Genomic DNA, 20806 nt, shown 5'->3' on the forward strand with positions numbered 1-20806 from the left:
TCTTTTGGAGCAATCTCAGAAAAGTCATTATGCTGCCAACTTGCCATCAAGTGTAATTAACTCACACAGACAAAGTGTATGGCAAATTTTGGGAGAAAAGTATCCTACTTGCTATCTAATATTTAGCAGCTCATAAGTCATAAGTAAACGCAAATTCTATACAATAAATAAAAAGATCTGTCATGGAAAAAGTTGAACATAACCAGTTAATACAGCAATTCCTAGTATAATAAAAGGTGGAAGAATAACAAATGCCCCAATAGTGGCGAAGAAAACTGAATCATTCCTCTGAGACACCTTGTTCAAGTAAGCTTGTCTTCTGATGTTTCGCTTCTGTGAGATAGTTAAGAACTTTTCACTAACCTTCTTTAAATTTTTACCCAATGGAATACTGAATTCATCATCTCTATCCCCAATCAACTGGGCAAGCTGATCACGAATTGTAAGTTTCCGAGAGCTGCCATCACTCTCATAACCTATTCATCAAGTAGACCTTGGCTCAGCTATGTAAAAAGGGGCTTCACTCATTTCAATTATTATTATTGTTATTGTCTCAAGAGGGAAATGTATAATACTTTCGAAGTAAGGCATGAATAATATTTACATACCCTCTAGCGATGAGCTAGTGGAAGTGAGTTGTTCCAAGAGATCCAGCTGTGTCTGTGCTGAAGATGAAGACCCTATGATAAAAAAAAAGTTTAAAGACAATTAGATTCTGTAATTTAAAAAAAAAAATTGCATAATCAATATACAGCCGAAGCTACAAATCACTTGCATCACACAATATATTATGATTGTTGTCATAGAATCTGGTTCGTTATGAAAGGCGTGCAAAAGACATGTAAAAGATAAGGATGTCACTGTCAATTTTCAAGCACAATGAATCAAAAGCTTCAAGCAATTTAATCTAGTATGACAACTGTTGATGCAAACAGTTTGCTCTGTCGCCATGAGGCACTGTCCGTTTATGATTTTTCCACAAAAAGAGCCTCATAGCGTCCCAAAACAAGGCACAAGACCATCCTCAACTCAAAGCAATGTGGGATAATTCCCTCTCCACCAACAACACACGCTAAATTTTACAAGATATTGATCATTACTGCCCCGACGTGTAAATAGCTCAGAAGCTGAAAGCTTTTGAATGTAATTTATCTCAATCCCAATGCAAAATTTTCATATTTGTATGCCTATCAGATGTTTGATGTAAGCTCTGGCGGAGATTCTGATAGAAAAATCATACCACAAAGTCTATTTTATTCCAGTATTCTAGTTTATATCCAAAAGTCATATGTTACAAAGCCATAATCTGCCAAACTAAATTCAATAAACTCCAACAAAACTAAACCCACCTCCTGTTTCATGCAACTAATCAAATCAAACAATTATATATATATATATAAAGAGCAACTTTTTTTTTACCAGATAAAGAAGCAGCAGGAGGATCCTCCTCTGTAACACCACCACCGCCTTCAGCTCCAATTCTCTGAGATTGAGCAAAAGTTTTACACGAAGTAGTCTGGGACTGGAGCTTGAACAAGTGCTTGTGCTTTGGAATCACAAACGGAGAAGGGGCTATGAAATTCAATGCCATCCTTTTTTTTTTATTTAGCTGTTTCTGCCAAATTAAACTATATCAACTTTGATCTTGTCATTTTCTTTTTTTTTGTAATTTTGTTTATATTATTTAATTTTTTTAATTCTTTTTTTCTGGCCTCTATAAAGTTTTAAATTTCTGTTTGTAACAACCTTTATTTGATTGGCGCAATTTTTGTACCAAATATTAAATATCAGAAATTCGAATCCACAAATATTACCAAGAGTCGTGATCCTCTACGACTCACGTCATCTAGGTTAAGACGTGGCTGGCAGTGATTGGAAGGCCTATAGAAATAGTTAAAATCTATGTACTATTCACAAAAAAATCATAAGATGAGTAAACTAGGAGGTATAAATTAATTAATTTTTTTTCCTTTTTTTGGGTTCATAACATTCCTCTACCTCTCAGAAAAAAAGAAAAATAAACTGGAGAAAATATTAGATTCCTTTGCAAATTGCACCTTGAAATGCCATTAAAAAAAAAAAAGGGTTAATTTTATCTTGCCCCCAAATGTTTCAACATTTTTCGCCACGCACCCATATGTTTCGAAAATACTCACTCCACACTCAATTCCGTTAATTTGACCGTTATGTTTAACGGTCCTATTTGAAATTTAAGTAAATATCCGAAATACCCCTTATCTTGAATTAGAGAAAAATAAAATGAGATAAAATATTAATTTAATAATTAATGTTTACATTAAAAAATTTTATTTAAAGGTAATTAATAATAATTCCATCAATTAAATTATCAAATAAATTTAATTTATCATCATCAAATAATATTTAGGATATGAATTTTCAAATTTGCCTTTTGACCGTTAGAATAAACGGTCAAAATAACGGAATTAGGTGTGGAATGAGTATTTTTGAAATATATGGGTGCGTGGCGAAAAATGTTGAAACATTTGGGGGCATGACAAAATTAACCCAAAAAATAATAACAATAATAATAACAATTCTTTTTCTTTTTATCTTATCTTATCTTAAATTTATATTTTATACACAATGGGGAATCTTTTAATAATAGGCATTATTGATTGTAGAAACATTAAATTAATGAATTTCTTAATACTTTTATTCTTGTATTTGTCCTTAATATATCATTTTTCCTTCAAATTTTTTGAAGTCAAATGATATATATACTAATATGATTTATCATTCCATTTCGTAATCAATCTTCATTCTTGAATTGATTAGTATTCATAGAGTTCCGCAATATTTACAATTGTTAGTGAATTATTTATTATAATCTTAATTATCGAAGGAAAATAATTAAATGATTTATTTATAAATTATAAAGAATTATTATTATTTTTTCTTTTTGGAGCTTGGTGATGTCACGTAAATTAGTCTTAAATTCACAATTGCTTGGACATGATTCTAACTTGCGGCGTTTCTCCTGTCTGGTGCTTTTATATCATATTTGGAAAATTAGAATTATGTTTTGATCATCTTTTAATTCCTTGTAAAAGAGCCAAAGTTCTAATTCAAAGCTACATGGGCTACTTAACTCGGTCTATCTTGCATTAAGATTAATACTGATGATTTGGTTAAGGGTAATCAAGAGATTTCAGCAGGCTTGAATGGTGCTTTGTGGTACTGCTGTGCTATGTCTCTAGGTTAATCCAAAATCAATTTACACTAAAATATATTCTATTATTACATCCATTGACATCACTTTTTTCATGAAGGGGCATTCAATTTGCTGTTGAAGAGTGGTTCAACTTCTACTCTTGCTTGTTTCCTAAGTTCTCATTTTAAGCCATTACGACAACTTTGTATCTAATAGTTAGAACTATAAAATGGAGATTAGTGGTATGAATTTTCATTAAAGTCGCATTTTTTGAGTAGATGATTTAATTGCGGATTGTTTGAAAAATATAAGAGTTGTCCGCTCATCATATATTCGATGAGATATTTCATCTACCATTGTTTGAAAATTTATACATAAAAATTCTCAAAAATTACTCAAATATGAATTTACTAAACCTCTTATAGTTCAATATTATTCTTTTCCTTCTTTTTTCTTTTCAATAGAATTCGCACTATTCATTGGGAAAAAAAAAAACCTATCATAAAGGAGTCCAATAAATAAATATGGTCCATAAGGAATAATTACTTTGTTCTTTCTTTTTTCTTTTTTCGAATATTACCTTTTTCTCGATAGATATATATACACAATACAAAAAAAAAAGAAAAAAGAAGGAATTTTGTAGGCCAATTAAATTATCTGACTTTTGCAACTTCACTCGCCAACATGATCAATAATTAATTCACGTCCAACTGTAATCCAAAACAAAATCTAACTGTTTTGAATGACCAAAATAGCCCTCAAGACTCGCGGGAGAAGACACCAAAAGCCCTGCTTCTTGGCTGAGGATAGAGTCGAAGACGCATACGTTGAAGGGCAATATAGTAAACTGAGACCGACAACAAAAGGAAATATGACCGTTGGGGACTTGCAAAACCAGGCGTTTTCCGAAATTATTATTTTAATGAAATTGAAACTGAGCTTCTTCTTCGAATCAGATACTCATTACCAAGCAGAAGCTTTTAAACGATAAAAAAAAAACTAAAGCCCCACAAACCAAAACAAAAGCCTCTCTCTCTCTCAATGCATCTATAAGATGAAATTTTGAAGCAAGATAAAAAAAAAGAAAAAAAAGAAAGAAGGCCATTTTCGTTTTGATGGCAAAGATTGGAGCAGCGGAGATAACATTAGCACCGACTAAGGAAATCGCGACGGCGCTGGTGAAAGAAGAAGCTCACCCATATGCATTCCACGTGTCTGGGCCTCGTAATGTTGCTTCTCCGAATTGGAGAGACCTTATCAACTCTAGTTGGTCAGTGCTGATTATGCTGTGCTGTTTTGTGTTTTTTTTTCTCCTCTGGCCATGTTTTTGAAACTTGGGTGTTGGGTGTTGATTAGTTTTTGAGTGACCCATTCGGTAATAGAGTGAATTTTGATCATAAATGAAGCTCAATTTGGGCACCCATTTTGTGTTTGTTTAGATTCTGTTGGTTTATGTGCTTTGTGTACTGTGATTGACCCATCTGCAGCTTTCAAGATTCTAATAGTAATGCTTTCACTTTAAAGTTCGATGTTTGTTGTATCAGATAGGCTAGGAATTGTGTTACAATCACTTGAGATCTGATAATTTAAGATAGAACTAATTAGAAGATTAGGAATTACTGGGTTTATATGTTTATCTGAAACTAAAATTGAGGATTAAATTTGGTGTATATATATGGTGAGACTTTGATTATTCATTGTTACTGGTGGCGTGGTCCTCTGTGGATATTTTTGGTAATTTTCTGATCAGGCAAATCTTTAGTTGCATGAATTCAGGATATTGAAATTCTATTTTATTTCCATTTCTGCTGCATCACCTTACCTAATGCAATGTTTTGTCCATTTATCTGAGGCTTATGTGAATTCTTTTCGGCAATTAGTTTTAAAGATAATTCAAATGGTGAACTGCATTTATTCCTATAATTTTGCCACAACTGTGTGAGAAACCCTTTGATACCCTGTTCTCTGTTTAATTGCTTTGATGATTAGAGGAAAGAAACAAAAATTCAGAATAACATTATAACAAGGTCTTATGCATATGGTGCTTTAGTCCAAGTTTATTTCATCTCCTTGTCATTTGGTCCTTCTATAGCATATCCATAGCCTAAATCAGAAAATAAATGAATAAATAAAAATAAAATTGGGAAAGTAGGAAAGGGTCCAAAATTTCACTGTATGGCGTTTGGTCTACGGTTCTATTCAATTTGTTGTTGTTGGGCCTACAATCACAACTTTGGCATATCAGACAAATTTTTTCTATGGAATTATTCATGGCATTTGGATCTTCCATATTGATACTGCTTGTAATTATGTGCTGAGAATTGAATTAAATAAAAAGAATATATGAATTTTTATGTTGTTTATTTTAAAGTTCCTTGTCAGTTTTATTTGAGCATTGTTTTTCTTTAGAATTCGATTGTTTGGACATTCTTTTCCTTGATTGTTTGGAAATCAAGCAGAGATTTCCTTTTTCTGCAAAATCAGCACTGCTTTTCTGTATCATGGTCGTATCAGCTTTGTGCTAATATCAAATTGGCTGCATTGTGATCTATTTGACAACCTTTGGTGTTTTAACAGATACCTATTGTTATTCTGTGTAATCTGTATATACAGGAAGGATCCCAATCACAAGAGAACTGTTATTGCCTGCTTCATACAAGCAGTTTATTTGCTTGAAATTGATAAGCAAGAGAATAGGACAGAAGAAAGTGCTCTTGCTCCAAAATGGTGGATTCCCTTTAAGTACAAGCTGACTCAGACCTTGATTGATGAAAGAGACGGTTCCATATATGGTGCAGTATTAGAGTGGGATCGAGCTGCAGCAATGGCTGATTTGGTACTCATCAGACCCAGTGGAGCACCCAAAGCTATTTTAGCACTTAGAGGAACATTACTCAAGAGCTCGACAATTAGAAGGGATATTGAGGATGACCTCCGATTTTTAGCTTGGGAAAGCTTGAAGGGTTCTGTCAGATTCAAGGGAGCTCTAGAGGCATTAAGATCAGTTGCTGGAAGCTATGGAAGCAGCAACGTGTGCATAGCAGGTCATTCCCTGGGGGCTGGCTTTGCCCTCCAAGTTGGAAAAGCATTAGCAAAGGAAGGAATATATGTGGACACACATCTATTTAACCCACCTTCCGTTTCTTTGGCTATGAGTGTCAGAAACATTGGTGAGAAGGCCATTTTCGCTTGGAATAGATTTAAATCAATGCTTCCTTCAAGCAGTGTAACTCAAACTAGTGATGAGGGCCAGAAGATCACTTCTCCAGCGGGATTCAAGAATTGGGTTCTTCATTTCTATGGGGATAAAACTTCTTCAGAATTGAAAAAGTGGGTGCCTCATTTATATGTAAATAATAGTGACTATATCTGTTGCTATTATACCGATCCTGCTGGCACAGTTGAAAACAATGCCAACAAGGAGAATTCAGGTCCTATTAATGGACAAGTTGCAGCGAAGCTGTTTGTCATGTCCAAGGGAAAACAGAAATTTCTTGAGGCACATGGATTACAGCAATGGTGGTCTGATGACTTGGAACTTCAAATGTCTCTCCAGAACAGCAAGCTGATAAGCAGGCAGCTGAGATCCTTGTATAGTCTCCCAGCTCCACAAAAGACTCCCCTCCAATAAAGCTGAGATAACAAAAGGTTGTTGTTCCTTACTATTCAATGTTAAATAACTCGTTTTCAATCCTTATTCTTCATATTACATAATTGATGAAGCAATGTATGGACCCGTGGGGTGATGCTCATGGTGATCAATCAAAAGTTCTTTATTTCTAATACAAAAATGTTAATGTGCCTTCTATTACCAGTGGGGCATTGCTAATGGTGATCAATCAAATGTTCTTTATTTTTAATAACAAAATGTTAATGTGCCTTCTTTTCTATGTCCCGAATCCCCATTGGCTTATTAAAATCATTTTTTTCTCAAAAGATAGTACTGTGTTTCCCATTTGTATTTGTTATTATGTGAGACAACTAATTATGGTAAAATGATTAAAATCTTAAAGAATGAGTGGTTTGCAAGTGAATGAAATCTACAGAGACGTCGTTTCTTTGTTATCGAATTACATTTTGTTCTTGAAGTTGTTTTCATTAATCAGCATTAGCGAAGCAAAGATCTCCATAGCAAATTAGCAATTAAGAAGTTTGATTCATCAATTAATTAATTTATTAATGAGAGCGGAGCATCTTCAAACTATTACAATCATAGAGGCATGCTTCTGCTGGAAAAATGCCTTGCTGTGCTCTGGAATAGTATATCTGCATCTATGATATGAAATTTTTTATTTCTGAATACTGATCTATGATATGGAATTGATAAGGATTTGTAAGACAAATCTTCAGCTTTCTAGACAAAGAAAGTTATATTGGAACAAATACATTCATTTGCTGTTATCTAACGTGCTTCTTTATGAACAAGAATCTGTCATCATCTATGCTTATGCACAGAAGAAGTTACTTCTGGTATTGTTATAGAAACAGAACGAAAAGTTTCATGTCAGCCCAGATAACTTGTAGTCGTATATGCTGACCTCCTGGTTCTGTCCAAAACCATTAAAGATGCTTGGACATGGCTGATCAACATCTAAGAGCCATGACTCAAGATCTTGATATGCTAACCAATCAGTTCCTAGCTGATCATTCATCGAAGATATATCAAATGTTGCATCATTGAAATACATCTGGTCATCCGCTTCTCCGAATCCTTCAGTAAATGAAACTAAATTGTGACAGAAATCAAATGAATCAACAGATGCATCAAAAGAACATGCTTCCGCACTAGCTTCTAATTTGCCTTCGTAATCATCAACAATGTGAATAACCGGAACATTATTCTCAAGTACCGCTTCTGTTCTTCTGGGAGAAGGTGGAACTGGCATTGTGCTACTACTGCTGCTTCCATTGCCTGTCAGTTCTTGAACAAGGCGCTTGAAGTTGGAGCTATCAGTGATATAAACCTTGGGACGCAACACGTTTATCAAATTGTTGAGTTGCTTCTTATTATTATTGCTCTCATGATTATTCTTCTTAGTTATCCTCAAAGGAGCCTGTCGACTCATTACTTTTTTCCCCATATAAAACTTTTACAACTTCCTTTCACTTTTTGTTGGTTGTAGGATTGGAAGAGTCATGAGTTTGTGTATAAATAGAAAGCATCCAGAGACATGGATGGCACTGACCGATGTTTGTTGGAACAAAGACAAGACGGAAAGGCAAAGATGCTGAAAACGATAGGTTGCTTATGATCTACAAATTGGGTTCATAATAAGATTCCATGTCTTTCATCATACATGCCCATTTTTTTCTATTTTGTAGCATGAGCGGTCAAGCAAAACAATGCTTAGATTTGTAGTAATATATCTACAAGTTTGGTCAATTGACTAAGAGTTGAAAAATGGAAGTACAATAATATAAGATTGGGCACTATAACGTATTAAAGGGTATCTTGGTTTAAATCCTTCAATTGTCGCTATATCATATAATAACACATGTCTATAGCTATTTCATGTAACTATCAACTTATTTATTAATTTTAATGCAATTGTGGCAGACAATTTTATGGAGCTACTGTATAGCAGTAATGATCTAATGGGTGACATTACTCATTTTATGGTGAGTTAAGGTGAGCTTTGCTACTTATCGTTTTCTAATTAATCTATAATTTTAATACTATTTATAAGAGTCACATTATTATATGATGTGTCAAGATGTTTATTATATGGTGGACATTGGCATTCGTTAAATCATTTTCTTGTTGTGTGATACCTTTGATTTGATTTTCTTTTTAAATAATTTTTCTTTCATTGAAAAGTTGGTCAAACGATCAGACTTATCACTTATTTACCAAAATTTAAGTTTCAAATTATACTATAATTAAAATAACTATTGATGTTAGAAATTTAAAAAAAAAAGGAGAGAGAATAAAATGTTAGAAAAACACTCGAGAGTATACTCAAATGAAGGAATATTAATAATGCATTTGATGAAGAAAATGCAGTTGTTGTATAATAATTTAGCTTTGACTGTGATGTAACTTTTAGGTAACGTTGTATACGGCGAAGCTAATTTTGGTTCTTTGTGTATTATATATAACTTAATTAACTTGACTATTGGGAATTGTTTATGTTCATAATATTTATTTTTTATATTGAATAAGGAATAGATAACTTTTATGTCCATTTGTGTGACTCAATGGTGACGTGTAGCCCATATATTTACAGATAAGTTTAGCTTTGTGGAATAAAGATCATATTGTAAATTTAATAGAAAATGTGACATTTAAAAGTTTCTTTTTTGGTGTGTACTTGGTATAATTTTCTTAAGATACAAAAATTAATGGGGACAAAAAATCTCAATACAGAGGCATGTAATATTTGCCATATATTTGTTAATATATCATCGTTATCCTATTTTATATGAATTGTGTTCATTTGATTTTGTTATAATATTTTGTGAAATTTGGTTGTTAGAAATTAAATTACATATATGTGCATGAATAATTAATTATTAAATCCATTATTGTAATGTCACACAATACACTTTAATAATAAAATTTATTAAATGCATACATCTATTTTTCATATTCATAGTTTCCTTAATTACATATATAGTTGTAGTTTATCAAATACTCTGTATTTTTTGCTCACTTTTTTTTTTTTTTTTTGTTTCAGCATACTAAAAACAATATTATTAATTACTTCATATTATCTCAATCTCATCTTTTTGTTTAATACCGAAATTGGGTATTGATCTGCCGAACAATGCTTAATTAGGCCTCAAACACAGTCTCTGTAAAAAAGAAGAGTTGGACTATTGGCACCCCTTCATTGATCTTTTAAAACCCTTGTGATATTATAATTACATTTAAGGACAAATATAAATAGAATTAATCCCATTTATATTTTCTTTCTCTCTTCAATTTCATTTTGCTTGCACAATATAAATTCTTGTAATCATTAAAATAATATGAATTTAAGAAGCAATCTATAATTTTTTTAATCATTAAAATAATCTAAATTTAAGAAGCAAATTTTTAAGCCAAAATAATACTCTTGTAATAAATGTAGCAACAAAATTAGGATACAAAATTGTGAGAAAATAAATTAAATAAAATTTTATCTCACTACAAATAACTTTTTAAGGATTTTCAAATTAATTGTTGCACCAAAAATTTATATGTACGATAAAATTTATAAGGTTTTTCTTACTTTTTCTTTTTTATTTTTTTTAAAAATTAAATAATAAAGAAAGTTTGAAAAGAACAATGCAATTATTAAGACTGAAAGAGTGAGAAAATTATTAGAAATTGCAAGATTTATAAATAAAAATAGTGTTTATTTAAAAATAAATACTTTTGACATTAAATGAAATATAATTGAAAAAGGAATTTCAAAAATTTTTTGGGCCTACAGCTTTACGGATTTTTACATGGGGCCCAATAAATTATGTGGCTTCTGTAGTTTCTGTTTGCCCCCATTTTGGGTCAAAATAATTTAGAGAAGTTTCATGTTGTTTGTTGGTGCCAAAGAATCTGTAAAATATTTATTGGGAAGTTTAAGTTCATTTTCCTAAAGAATAGTATTTTCGACTCACAATCAAGCTTCTTCATTTTTTGAAAAGCATTGGGTTACGTGATTAATTATCTAATTTATTTATTAACTATCAATCACTCGTACCAACTTTAAAGAGAAACTTATATTATAAAGGAGTCCTGATTCATTGTGTAAATGTCATGCACTCATTATCATTCATTTTCCCTAAAAGAAGTGAACCGAGTTTGAGTGGTATCATGAAAAATATGACAACAAATTGTTTACTGAGAGCAATAGTAAAATAAATTATCGTCGAGCCAGCTAACTTTAGACAAAGGTTCAAATAGATATTAGAAATTTCTGTCATAGGCATTGAAATACTAAAAGTTTTGACATATGTCACTGTATAGACCCCTTATCTTACTTCTCTCACATACTTCCACTGTAAGAGAGACTTGACCAACTGTATTATTTCATCATATATAGCTAGGGTTAAACATAGAGCCTGATTAATTAAGGACTATTATTGAACAAAATAAATATTTTGTTTAGAGTTTATATAAGGTTATCAAAAGTTCCATTGAACGGTTATCATAGATATGTAAACAATCAAGAATCTCTGCAGCAATCAAGTTGCTGGACAAGAAATACTAAAACAATGAGAAACTATTAATCCCATATATGCATGCTCACATCGATCATCGAGGGCATAACCCAATTAATTAATATTACTGGTAAAGTTTTAAAATAATTTATTCCTCATCATCGAAATTACTTTCATTTCTTAGATTTTCCATAAGAATTGAGCCGCTTAATCACATGCATGCTTCCATTTGTACCTCACTTGCCATGTATAAGGTACATTAATAATCCATTTTCTGAAAACATCATAAAAAAGATACACACATATATATAGAGAGAGAGAGAGAGAGAGAGAATATTGGATGGGAATTTAATGATGACTATATATTAATATACAAAACATTCATATAACACATGGAAAACATAATAAGAATCACAATATACAGCTCTCTCTCTCTGTATATACACACAAAACTATACATAGAAACAATTACATTCGCTGCAGCTATATACGAATTTTTGTACTCCAATACATATGAACAAGATTACTAATTATATATATATATATATATATATATAAAAGGAGTGGGCAAGCTCATCTTTTTTTATATGGATATGCTATTAAGCCCATATGGTTTCATAGTTCTATTAGATCATATTGGCTTAATAGCGTGTCCATATGATAAAGAATGGGTGCACTGGCATGAAAGAAGTATTTTGTGTACACACATATACCATGCCAGGATTTTGCTTCTTGTTTCTATATGAGCAGCCCAGACAGCTCGTAGTCATAAATACTAACCTCCTGCTGAAACTGATCATGACACGCAACAACATTACAAGATGATTTATGTGCTGGTGCGGCTCCAGGCTCCATATCTAATAGCCATGACTCCAAATCCAAATCCTGATATGCAAACAATTCTGTTTCTTGTTGATCGTGATTCATCATCAACAAATATTCAACAGATGCTGCTGCTGTCTCATCTTCAATAAACATCGGCTCATCATAAATAATACTATTACTGCACGGCTGATCAAATGATGAATCAAGGGAGTACGTGTCAGAAAACGCCTCCGTGCTATTAGTTTCAACTGGAGGTGGTGGAGATGATGATGATGGTGATGGTGATGGCGATGAGACTAGGGTGGTGCTTGTGCTTGATGATGATCCATTGCCAGTTAAATCTTGAACAAGGCTCTTGAAGCTTGAGCTGTCAGTGATGTAAACTTTGGGTTTCAAAACTTTTATCAAGCTGTTAAGTTGCTGCTTATTTTTCTTCTCATGATTAATATTATTTTTCTTAGATATTTTCAAAGCAGCAGCTGGACTTATTATTTTCTTGCCCATGATTTTTTTCTTTTTTAAATTTTCTAGGCTGCAAATTTGGAGTTTGCTTTGCTCAGCGGAGCATTCCAAGGTATTTATAATATCATCATGAATTGTGCAGAAACGTTTTAGGGTTTATTGTGTAGACAAGACAAGTCACAATTCATAAAGTAAATCAGGTGAAAATGATGTGCATATGCATGTATGCTACATTAAGATTTGTTAATACGAATCCCCACCCACCCACCAACCTATATTAATATAATATTACATGTAATTAATTAGTTATTTAGTTTGATTAACGAATTGCACTCTCTTTCTTTCTCTCTTTTTCAAGGTATAAACCATGAAGGTAAAATGCTAAGGTTTGTATTCACATACGAGATGTAGATGTTAGTCAATTCAAGAGGCTTGTTATTTCATGCTTAAAATTAGTTAACACTACTCAATAGTTAATATTGATACAATACGCCATGTGGGATAGAAGGGCATCGAAGGCACGCTGCTTACTATTGAGCCATTTGTGTTTTTGTGATTGTTGTGTTTCCAGTTGCTCCGTGTTGTGAGAGAGAGAGGGAGAGAGAGTGGGAGAGAGCTTGAAACTCTCTAATTTCTTAATTATTATATGAGGCTGAATTACATTTTTATTCCTCTTAGAATTTGTTTGTACCTTGTGAGTGTCTGATACTTTGAAATATCTCATTTCTAGTCTGTTTGGGAGTGTGGTGAGGTAGCTGGGCTTTGAAATCCCAGCTATTAAGGTGTTTGGTAACATTTATAGTTGGACTTTGGCCGCTTAGTAAATTTTTTTTCTCAACTTTTACTCCACAGCTGTAACTTTTACTCTACAGCAGCTGCAGCTTAAAAGCTACAACACCTCACTCCCAAACACACCATTCGTCTAGATGTTAAAATAGTAATAGAAAAATTATAACACATTGCTGAGTAATAAATTCGGTATTTTCCCATATAAGTTGATGATCTAACATCTCTACAAATTAAGAGTAGTTAGTTTGTACTACTAGGAACTTGATTGAGTGATTTTCTCTTTTCAAATAGCTTTATTTGGTGTTACTTTTTCAAGACCAAGACTAAAAAGTGTCACTCTCTCTTTTAATTAATGAGTATCAAAATTATTTCTTAACATGTTTTAAGACGCACATTAATAGTCAAAAGATTTTATTACAAATTTAAATGAGAAATTATCATTCGTATATCCTAAATTTGTATTTTTATAAAAAATACTACAATACTTTAAGGGTGTATTAATCGTCCATCCTAAATAGTCAAAAGTTATTTGCCGACTATTAAGCCGTTAGCTGCCGTTTGAAAGTTAACGAAACTGTAGCGAATTGATAATTTTACCCTTAAAAATTATCACTTGTATACCTTTAAAATATCTTATTATTACTTATATAACCTTAAATTATCACTTGTATCATATGAAAAGACCAGATTACTCCTCTGACGTTATCATATTTAAACGGCAACTAACAGTTTGGTGGAGGGCATATACATTTTGTCAACTTCGGGTGGACGACTGATATACCTTGAAAGTATTGTAGTAAATTTGATAACGGAGTAAATTAAGAGTATACAATTGATAATTTCCCAATTTAAATTTAGTGCTGGTTTGAGTTTTGCTATCTTGTACCATGTGTACATTTATATTAAGATTTAATTACATAATTATTATTTAATTACTACTAATCACAACCTCAAAAAATATCAACATATACATAAAATTGAGATCAGCACTAAATTTAAATCTCTTTATAACATATAATTAATAAACGGGAAAGAGTGCGAGCATACAGACACGCACATTTTAAAACATTTCTCAGACATTACAGGATAAGCTTGGCCAATATCTGTATCATTATTCAGTTGCAAAGGTTGATTAATTTTCATATGACCCCGAGTTCTTAAAAAAGCAATTTAATATTTGAAATTGAAGTTGACATATGATAAGGATTGGTATGAATTGACTTAATTAATGAACCATAATGTTGGTTTGTGCTTAAGCAATAGTATGAAAATACATTAGAATCGGATTACTTAATTTAGCATTATTAGGCTGAATTAGGAACCAAATTCCATTATACGAGGCAGTTTTAGTTTGGACGTCTACATCTTACAATATCACATCAAATTAAGATCTAGAGAATTTTGGCGCTGGCTGTCTTCAATTTATGTACGTGAAAGCAACCTTTTGAATTAGCTATTTATTGTTACACTCAGAAAATTATGCTGCACTTACCAATAGTGAAGTTCCATGCGTGTTAGATGAATTATATTTTATTTTAAACTCGCATTGTCTTTAAGCAACACACATTAAGGGACGTGCTTTATTGGGAGCTTGGCCATTTGTTTTCGGTAATAGATTGAATGTGTAGTTTGTATAATGACTTTGTGTCAAGCGAGGCACGTAAGCCTCAAAATTACCCTTTTGATAAAATGGGCTTGTTCTGAAGCGCTTTCACTTTTGGTGTGCATAAATATCTAAGAAAAAGGGTTATGTCAGCACACCGAAGAGGAGACCAAATGGGCTTTAGAACTTCAGTCTCCTTTGCCCCAACAAAGGAGTGTAAGCATCTTAACACTAACAACAATTTTGGCTTGAAATTCAAATATTCCCCGTTCATGATGGTGATAAACCAGATGATAGCTGCAAACAATAAATACCGGCTGACATTCAATTTGCTTTTCTGTATACAATTAGACTATCACTTACATACTGTTTTCACAAAGCAACATAAACGATCACTGGTAGTGTGACAAAAGTTATGGGGAACAATGTCCTACAAATACTCATTGAAACAAAATGTTTGTTAAAGAATGAAACTCTAAACATTATCATAAAAAATCTAATCCGTATAAACAATGTAGACATTATCACTATAGTTGAAAGACTAGCAAGCATTTGAAACAATGGGCTGAAAAAAAAAATTGCAGTAAGTAGTTTTGAGCAGATACAAGAAAACCTTGGTGCCGCGGGTCTGTTTGGTAAGAGACTCCATCACTTTCATGCCCTGAAGAATGAGAAGGAATCCAGAGAACTTGACAAAAGGAAGAAAATGTTAGGCTAACCTTCAATGGAAAAACAATGAAATGATATGGTAAATAAAAATCCAATGTGTACCTCAGCGATTGCAGTATAAGCAACACAACTCTTTATGAAGTTTCATCACCGTCCCATATATTACCACATTCTTCCTAAAAGCAAAAAATCGGCAATTTGGCAACAGGCTATTCATTCTCGGAAATCAATAGTTTACAGGATCTAAGCCAGTATTCAAGACTTTTGAGATCCAGGAGCCTTTACACTCAAAGCTGATCCCAGTTGGAGCATGAGAGGATATACAGGGCTGAACTCTTTGTCTCCTCTTGCCCTAACTTTTGCAGCATAATCATCCAGAGTAGCTTTAATACCTTTCCATATCTGATCCTCCCCTTGAGAATCCAGCCATAACGAATACTGCAGAGGTGTCAGCTTATTCCTCTGCAATGGTGACTGCAATTCATCAGGACCCCGAGAGTAAAGATGGTGAAGTATAACACTTGGTGGGAGATCTTGAAGAAGAGGAGATGCTCCCAACTGAGATGTTTCCAAGAAAATAAGAGGCCGGAATGCTCGAAGGGCTCGATAGGGAGCGCCAAGCTGTTCAACCGGGAACAAGTTCTGGCCCACAGCTAACTCTAGCTCAGCCATGTCTCTGGCCATCCTCAATTTCCCTGATTCTGACAACGGTCTTACAAAAGAAGCATGCCTGATGAAAAATATCAGGACCCGGGAAGCCATGCTCCGAACTAGCCTAGTGCATATAGTTTCTGTCCCTGCAGTGGTAGTACTTGCTGAAGAAGGCAACAGCCTAGATAGAAACTCACTACGGAAGTGAAGAATACACTTCTGCAGCTCCTCCATGTATGGCGAAGCATTATTATCCATGGTAGCATCCATCCCAAGCACACTGAAGTTCTGGTCATGAATTTGCAAGATGCAAGACTCAAGACGGTCAATCATTGCTTGGAACAAGGATGTAACTGAGTCACATGCAACTCCGTATATTGTCCCAAGAGAGGGAGACAACACTTCTGCCGCAATTGGAGGCAGTCCTGTTATCATCGATGACATGCGTGTATAAATTTCCTGCAGATGCTGACACAGTGCAAAGTTCTTGATTTGAGCTGAAGTTGCAGGGCCAGTTATTTGGCGTGCTTCAGGACCAGTAGATATCTGCCATTGACTGTAGTTCTTTAGTTTCAAATAAATTAATAGTCAACAAATATAAGAAGTCATGCTCAAAGAAGATAATAGCATCCTAGAAATAATTAAATCACATTTGCTTGTCAGAATGTAATTCTTAGAATGAGTTTCTCTAATTCTACTAATTTTGCTAACCTAATATATATATGTGCTATTGTCAATATTTTGATCAAACAATTTTCTGTACAATTTAGCTCATCTTGGTTCATGGAAAAAATATTCATGGACCTTTCTAGTTTCTAAACTTGATCCTTAACTACAATATTTACACAATTAAATGAGTAGTTAAATATTAACCACAAAATAAATCATATAAAAGATGTAACATGCCCATAAGGCATACAAATCCGGATTATTGTGCCTCAATATGCCATCAAGGGCTGAAAAGTTCAAATAAATATGATTGATTTGTGCATAATAACTACGTCTTATTCGAGATGTTAATATCCAATTCATCCTTTAGAACCACATCACATCCTGGATCTAATGAAACGTGATGAATTAGATTCCCTTAGTACAATGAATGTAGAGTTTGGATAGTCTAATTAGAAATATTAGAATGCAGATATGTACAAAATAGTACGCCACATGGTTAATTCATCATGCAAAACAAATAATATCAGAAAGGTAGCAGCACACTGCCCATATCAGTTTTATAACACTAGCACAATGCATTCCATCACCATGATTAAAAGTTAAAATTAAAAAAAAAAAAGGGAAAAGCAGTGTTGTAGTTGCCAGATATATTATAATAGCTTATCCTTCTCTGTTTACAAACATGGTAATATCTTTTACTAGGTTTTCAAATGCATACCTGATATTCAGCTCGTTCTGCTACCAGGATCAAAACCTTGCCAATTTCCCGCAATACAAGAAGTGTCAAACGCCCATCCATATGAACAGCTTCAATCTCTTCCTGAATGCGTGATAAAATTCTCGAGATTTGTTCTTTGGAAGGAACACTTCCACGGCTAGACATTGGGAATACAGAATTCACAAGATCGGACAGGCGAGTTAAGCAGAGAGTCAAGAAAGCTGTCTGGAAAATTTCAATTGCTGCAATCATCTGACCTTTTCCTTCCGGACTAATAGCTGGTAAAACCCCTTTGACGTCTGTCTCACGAGAAATCCTTTCAAGAAGGTTCTCTATCATGGACAAGAGTTTTGGATACCCACTAGTAAATATCTCTTTGACAAAACTTGATGCAGTAAAAGCAGATTTCATTTGATTTGCAAATGCCTTCACAAGGCCCTCCCAAACTCTATCTGTTAACATGGGATCGCCCTCCTGTTTCCAGGAGTATATAATGTAAGCATTTAAAAGGAGAGGTAATAAGTTGCTGGACCAATAATGTAAGCAAGTGTTTCTACTCAAACGGGTTAATGCTTATCAAATCAATGAAAAACAGGAAAAATTAAATGAATCAATACTCAACTAAATTGTCCAGATGTTACAAGATTTACATTCCATGTATTGTAGTATAAAGCATTGTCGATTCAGATAGTCAAATACAGAACTGGAAATACTGGATCAAAAGGATGGAGGGATTTAATATGTATGCATGCACAATTTAATAGTAAAGTACTTAAACTTTAAAATGTAACAAGGAAAACCTTATCAGCTTTAAGACATAACAGTTCAGCGTGCTTTCTCTCTATGGTCAAATACCGCACAGCGGTAATATGAATGTTCTAATTCATAAGGAAAAACCTATCAGTATAACTTCCACAAAGCTACGGAATCAAAGTACAAAAACAAATCCCCTTGCCTATGAAGCTGCAACTATGCCTAAATATTTGATGCCACATCAATGTCCTGCCTCCTAAATAAACACTCTCTTTGGATGATAAGTCATGGAGTCATTGTCGGCACAATGAAGAAAACAGAGTGTCCATAGTATTTATTCTAGTCAAGGATAACGAATTACTACTTCTCAGTTCTCACAAAATGAAAAAAACTAGATGCATTTCTTCACCTTTTGCTGCTCCAGGTATATCTTCTTTTTACAACATTCACTTCTCCATACCTGATTGCTTCTTCTATTTGAAACCTTGAACTACACCCCCCATTAATCAATCACAAAGCCTAATTCCCCCTATGACTCTTAACCTTCCTATTCCAAGTTACCAATTACAAGCTTCTTTTTACAACTATTCACTTCTCCATACTTGATTGCTTCTTCTATTTGAAACCTTGAACTACACCCCCCATTAATCAATCACAAAGCCTAATTCCCCCTATGACTCTTAACCTTCCTATTCCAAGTTACCAATTACAATCAGCCATAAACACCTCTGCACGTTTCTTTCTTCTGCCTGGCATAAAATATCAACCACTAACATCACATTTTAACTTTATTCACATTTAACCAAATTCTCACCTCCGATAATCATAATAGGCTAGAAATTAGTTTCAACTATCATTCCTATTCTATACCTCAACACTAAATAGTTTCATACTCATTCCATACTGAAACTAAGAAACCAATCATAAATGAAATTAAGTGCAAAATTCACCTGAATAACTTCATCAAGAAGCAATACATGAGTAAATGGGTCTCTCTTCTTCGATAAAACCCTCTGCAAGTGCCAAACCGCAACAACAGCAGAATGCAACTGATCCATGCAAGTTCCCATTCTCTGCCACAACCCTTCTCTTGCCTTAACACCACCTCCAATCTGCGGCGTCCCACTCCCTCGTATCCCTCCCGGTCCAAACCCCGCTCCTCCCCCCGAAATCGCCTTCATATCCAGTGCCACATTCACGCTCTTTACCCCCATGTTCTTATACTTGTTGACCAAATGCTCTACCGTCACCTTCAACTCTCCCAGATTATAAAACACTTGCAATCCAGTCCCCACTTGCGCCTGATTCAAGCCTTCCATTCCTCCTTCTAGAACCTTCATCGCTTCGTTTCTCAATTTCTCTCCTACTTCCTTGACCCAGAGGAGCTCCTCGTTAATGACGTCGATGCCACTAAGGTCGTACTCTTTGCACATTGTGACAATCTCGCAGTGAAGCTGCGCGGCTTTCGTTAGATCTAGCTTCTCCGGTTCCACCTCAGCCGGGGCGATCAAATCGCGGAGCTTTTTGGACAGCCTGAGGGCGCGGATAGTGTGCTGGAGGAGTTCGGTGGTGCGGTGGAGATTCGACAGCTGGATTGTTTTGGATTTGATTGATTTGTAAGGATCGGAGAGCTCGGATCGGACGCGGCGGACTGAGGATTGGAGCGACGAGACGGCGGATCGGACGGTGGAGAGGGCGTGTTCGGCGTGGTTCAAGGAAGAGAGCTGGTTGAGGAGGTCGGTGTGGCGGGAGAGCACTTCGGAGCGGAGCTGGTTCTCTAAGAGGCGGATGGCATGGTGGAGGCGCTCGGCGGTGGAGGCGGGGGAGCCGGAGGAGAGTGCGGCGGAGGAGAAGGAGGTCGAGGAGAATGACGGGGAGAGAAAGGCGGAGAGGATTGGATCGTTGGCGAATACGTCTAACGGGGAAGATGAGCTTGCCGTCGTCGCTGTCGTTGTTGCTGTTACCGTCGATGTTGCTGATGTGGCGTTTACAGGTGATGAAATTGTGGGGTTTTTTAAGCTGGCCAGACGGTGGAAAGGCGAAGAGACTGCCGCTGGCGAAGCCATTTTTTTTTTTTTTTTGGCTTCTACTGGTGCGTTTTGGGCGAGTGTCAGTTAAGTTGGTTTTATATTTATGTGTGGCGAGTTTCACTGTTCTTTTCGGCCTGTGGGCAGTGGGCTCATGGGCAATAGTCGGTTCGGTTTGATTCACGTCCTGAACCAATCGAAACCGATCGGTTCTTAAGAGTATGAACCGAACTTGAACCGAATTTAAGAATCGAATTGAATCGAATCATAAACACGTAATATTAATGACACTATATAGTATGAACCGAACTCGAATCAAATTT

At 34.5% G+C, this 20806-nt stretch overlaps 3 protein-coding genes across 4 annotated transcripts; 1 reads left to right on the forward strand and 2 right to left on the reverse strand.

The window, feature by feature from the left end:
* Nucleotides 1-98: 98 nt before the first annotated feature.
* On the reverse strand, nt 99-1668 carry LOC18045253. The gene is made up of 3 exons (XM_006437080.2): nt 1420-1668; nt 609-680; nt 99-476 (listed from the first exon to the last, which is right to left on the reverse strand). Exons 1-3 carry the CDS (start codon nt 1589-1591, stop codon nt 181-183), a joined length of 540 nt encoding a protein of 179 aa, XP_006437143.1. The 5' UTR covers nt 1592-1668; the 3' UTR covers nt 99-180.
* A 2416-nt stretch (nt 1669-4084) lies between these two features.
* LOC18045254 (GDSL esterase/lipase At4g10955) lies at nt 4085-8313 on the forward strand. Of its 2 annotated transcripts, XM_024185974.1 has the most exons (3): nt 4085-4442; nt 5786-6820; nt 8296-8313. In XM_024185974.1, exons 1-2 carry the CDS (start codon nt 4288-4290, stop codon nt 6801-6803), a joined length of 1173 nt encoding a protein of 390 aa, XP_024041742.1. In that variant the 5' UTR covers nt 4085-4287; the 3' UTR covers nt 6804-6820; nt 8296-8313. The 2 variants fall into 2 exon arrangements, with proteins under 2 accessions (XP_024041742.1, XP_006437144.1); XM_006437081.2 differs by lacking the exon at nt 8296-8313 and having other exon boundaries at nt 5786-7013.
* Nucleotides 8314-15311: 6998 nt separating this feature from the next.
* Nucleotides 15312-20581, reverse strand: LOC18045257 (conserved oligomeric Golgi complex subunit 5). The gene is made up of 4 exons (XM_006437084.2): nt 19407-20581; nt 17704-18177; nt 15765-16859; nt 15312-15681 (listed from the first exon to the last, which is right to left on the reverse strand). The coding sequence occupies exons 1-3, from the start codon at nt 20520-20522 to the stop codon at nt 15918-15920; spliced, it is 2532 nt and encodes an 843-aa protein (XP_006437147.1). The 5' UTR covers nt 20523-20581; the 3' UTR covers nt 15312-15681; nt 15765-15917.
* Between the last annotated feature and the right edge of the window lie 225 nt (nt 20582-20806).

This window comes from Citrus clementina, unplaced genomic scaffold (assembly GCF_000493195.1).
Source record: "Citrus clementina cultivar Clemenules unplaced genomic scaffold, Citrus_clementina_v1.0 scaffold_4, whole genome shotgun sequence".
Lineage (NCBI taxonomy): Eukaryota > Viridiplantae > Streptophyta > Magnoliopsida > Sapindales > Rutaceae > Citrus > Citrus x clementina.

What these genes read in the sequence shown, in the direction of transcription:
- LOC18045257 (XM_006437084.2), bottom strand. Translation starts at nt 20,522, where the DNA reads ATGGCTTCGCCAGCGGCAGTCTCTTCGCCTTTCCACCGTCTGGCCAGC. An exon ending in TTCTTGATGAAGTTATTCAG is followed by an intron (nt 18,178 to 19,406) that starts GTGAATTTTGCA and finishes TCCTGGAAACAG; the next exon opens with GAGGGCGATCCCATGTTAAC. An exon ending in CAGAACGAGCTGAATATCAG is followed by an intron (nt 16,860 to 17,703) that starts GTATGCATTTGA and finishes AGTCAATGGCAG; the next exon opens with ATATCTACTGGTCCTGAAGC.
- LOC18045253 (XM_006437080.2), bottom strand. Translation starts at nt 1,591, where the DNA reads ATGGCATTGAATTTCATAGCCCCTTCTCCGTTTGTGATTCCAAAGCAC. An exon ending in TCCTGCTGCTTCTTTATCTG is followed by an intron (nt 681 to 1,419) that starts GTAAAAAAAAAG and finishes TTTTTATCATAG; the next exon opens with GGTCTTCATCTTCAGCACAG. An exon ending in CACTAGCTCATCGCTAGAGG is followed by an intron (nt 477 to 608) that starts GTATGTAAATAT and finishes CTTGATGAATAG; the next exon opens with GTTATGAGAGTGATGGCAGC.
- LOC18045254 (XM_024185974.1), top strand. Translation starts at nt 4,288, where the DNA reads ATGGCAAAGATTGGAGCAGCGGAGATAACATTAGCACCGACTAAGGAA. An exon ending in GACCTTATCAACTCTAGTTG is followed by an intron (nt 4,443 to 5,785) that starts GTCAGTGCTGAT and finishes CTGTATATACAG; the next exon opens with GAAGGATCCCAATCACAAGA.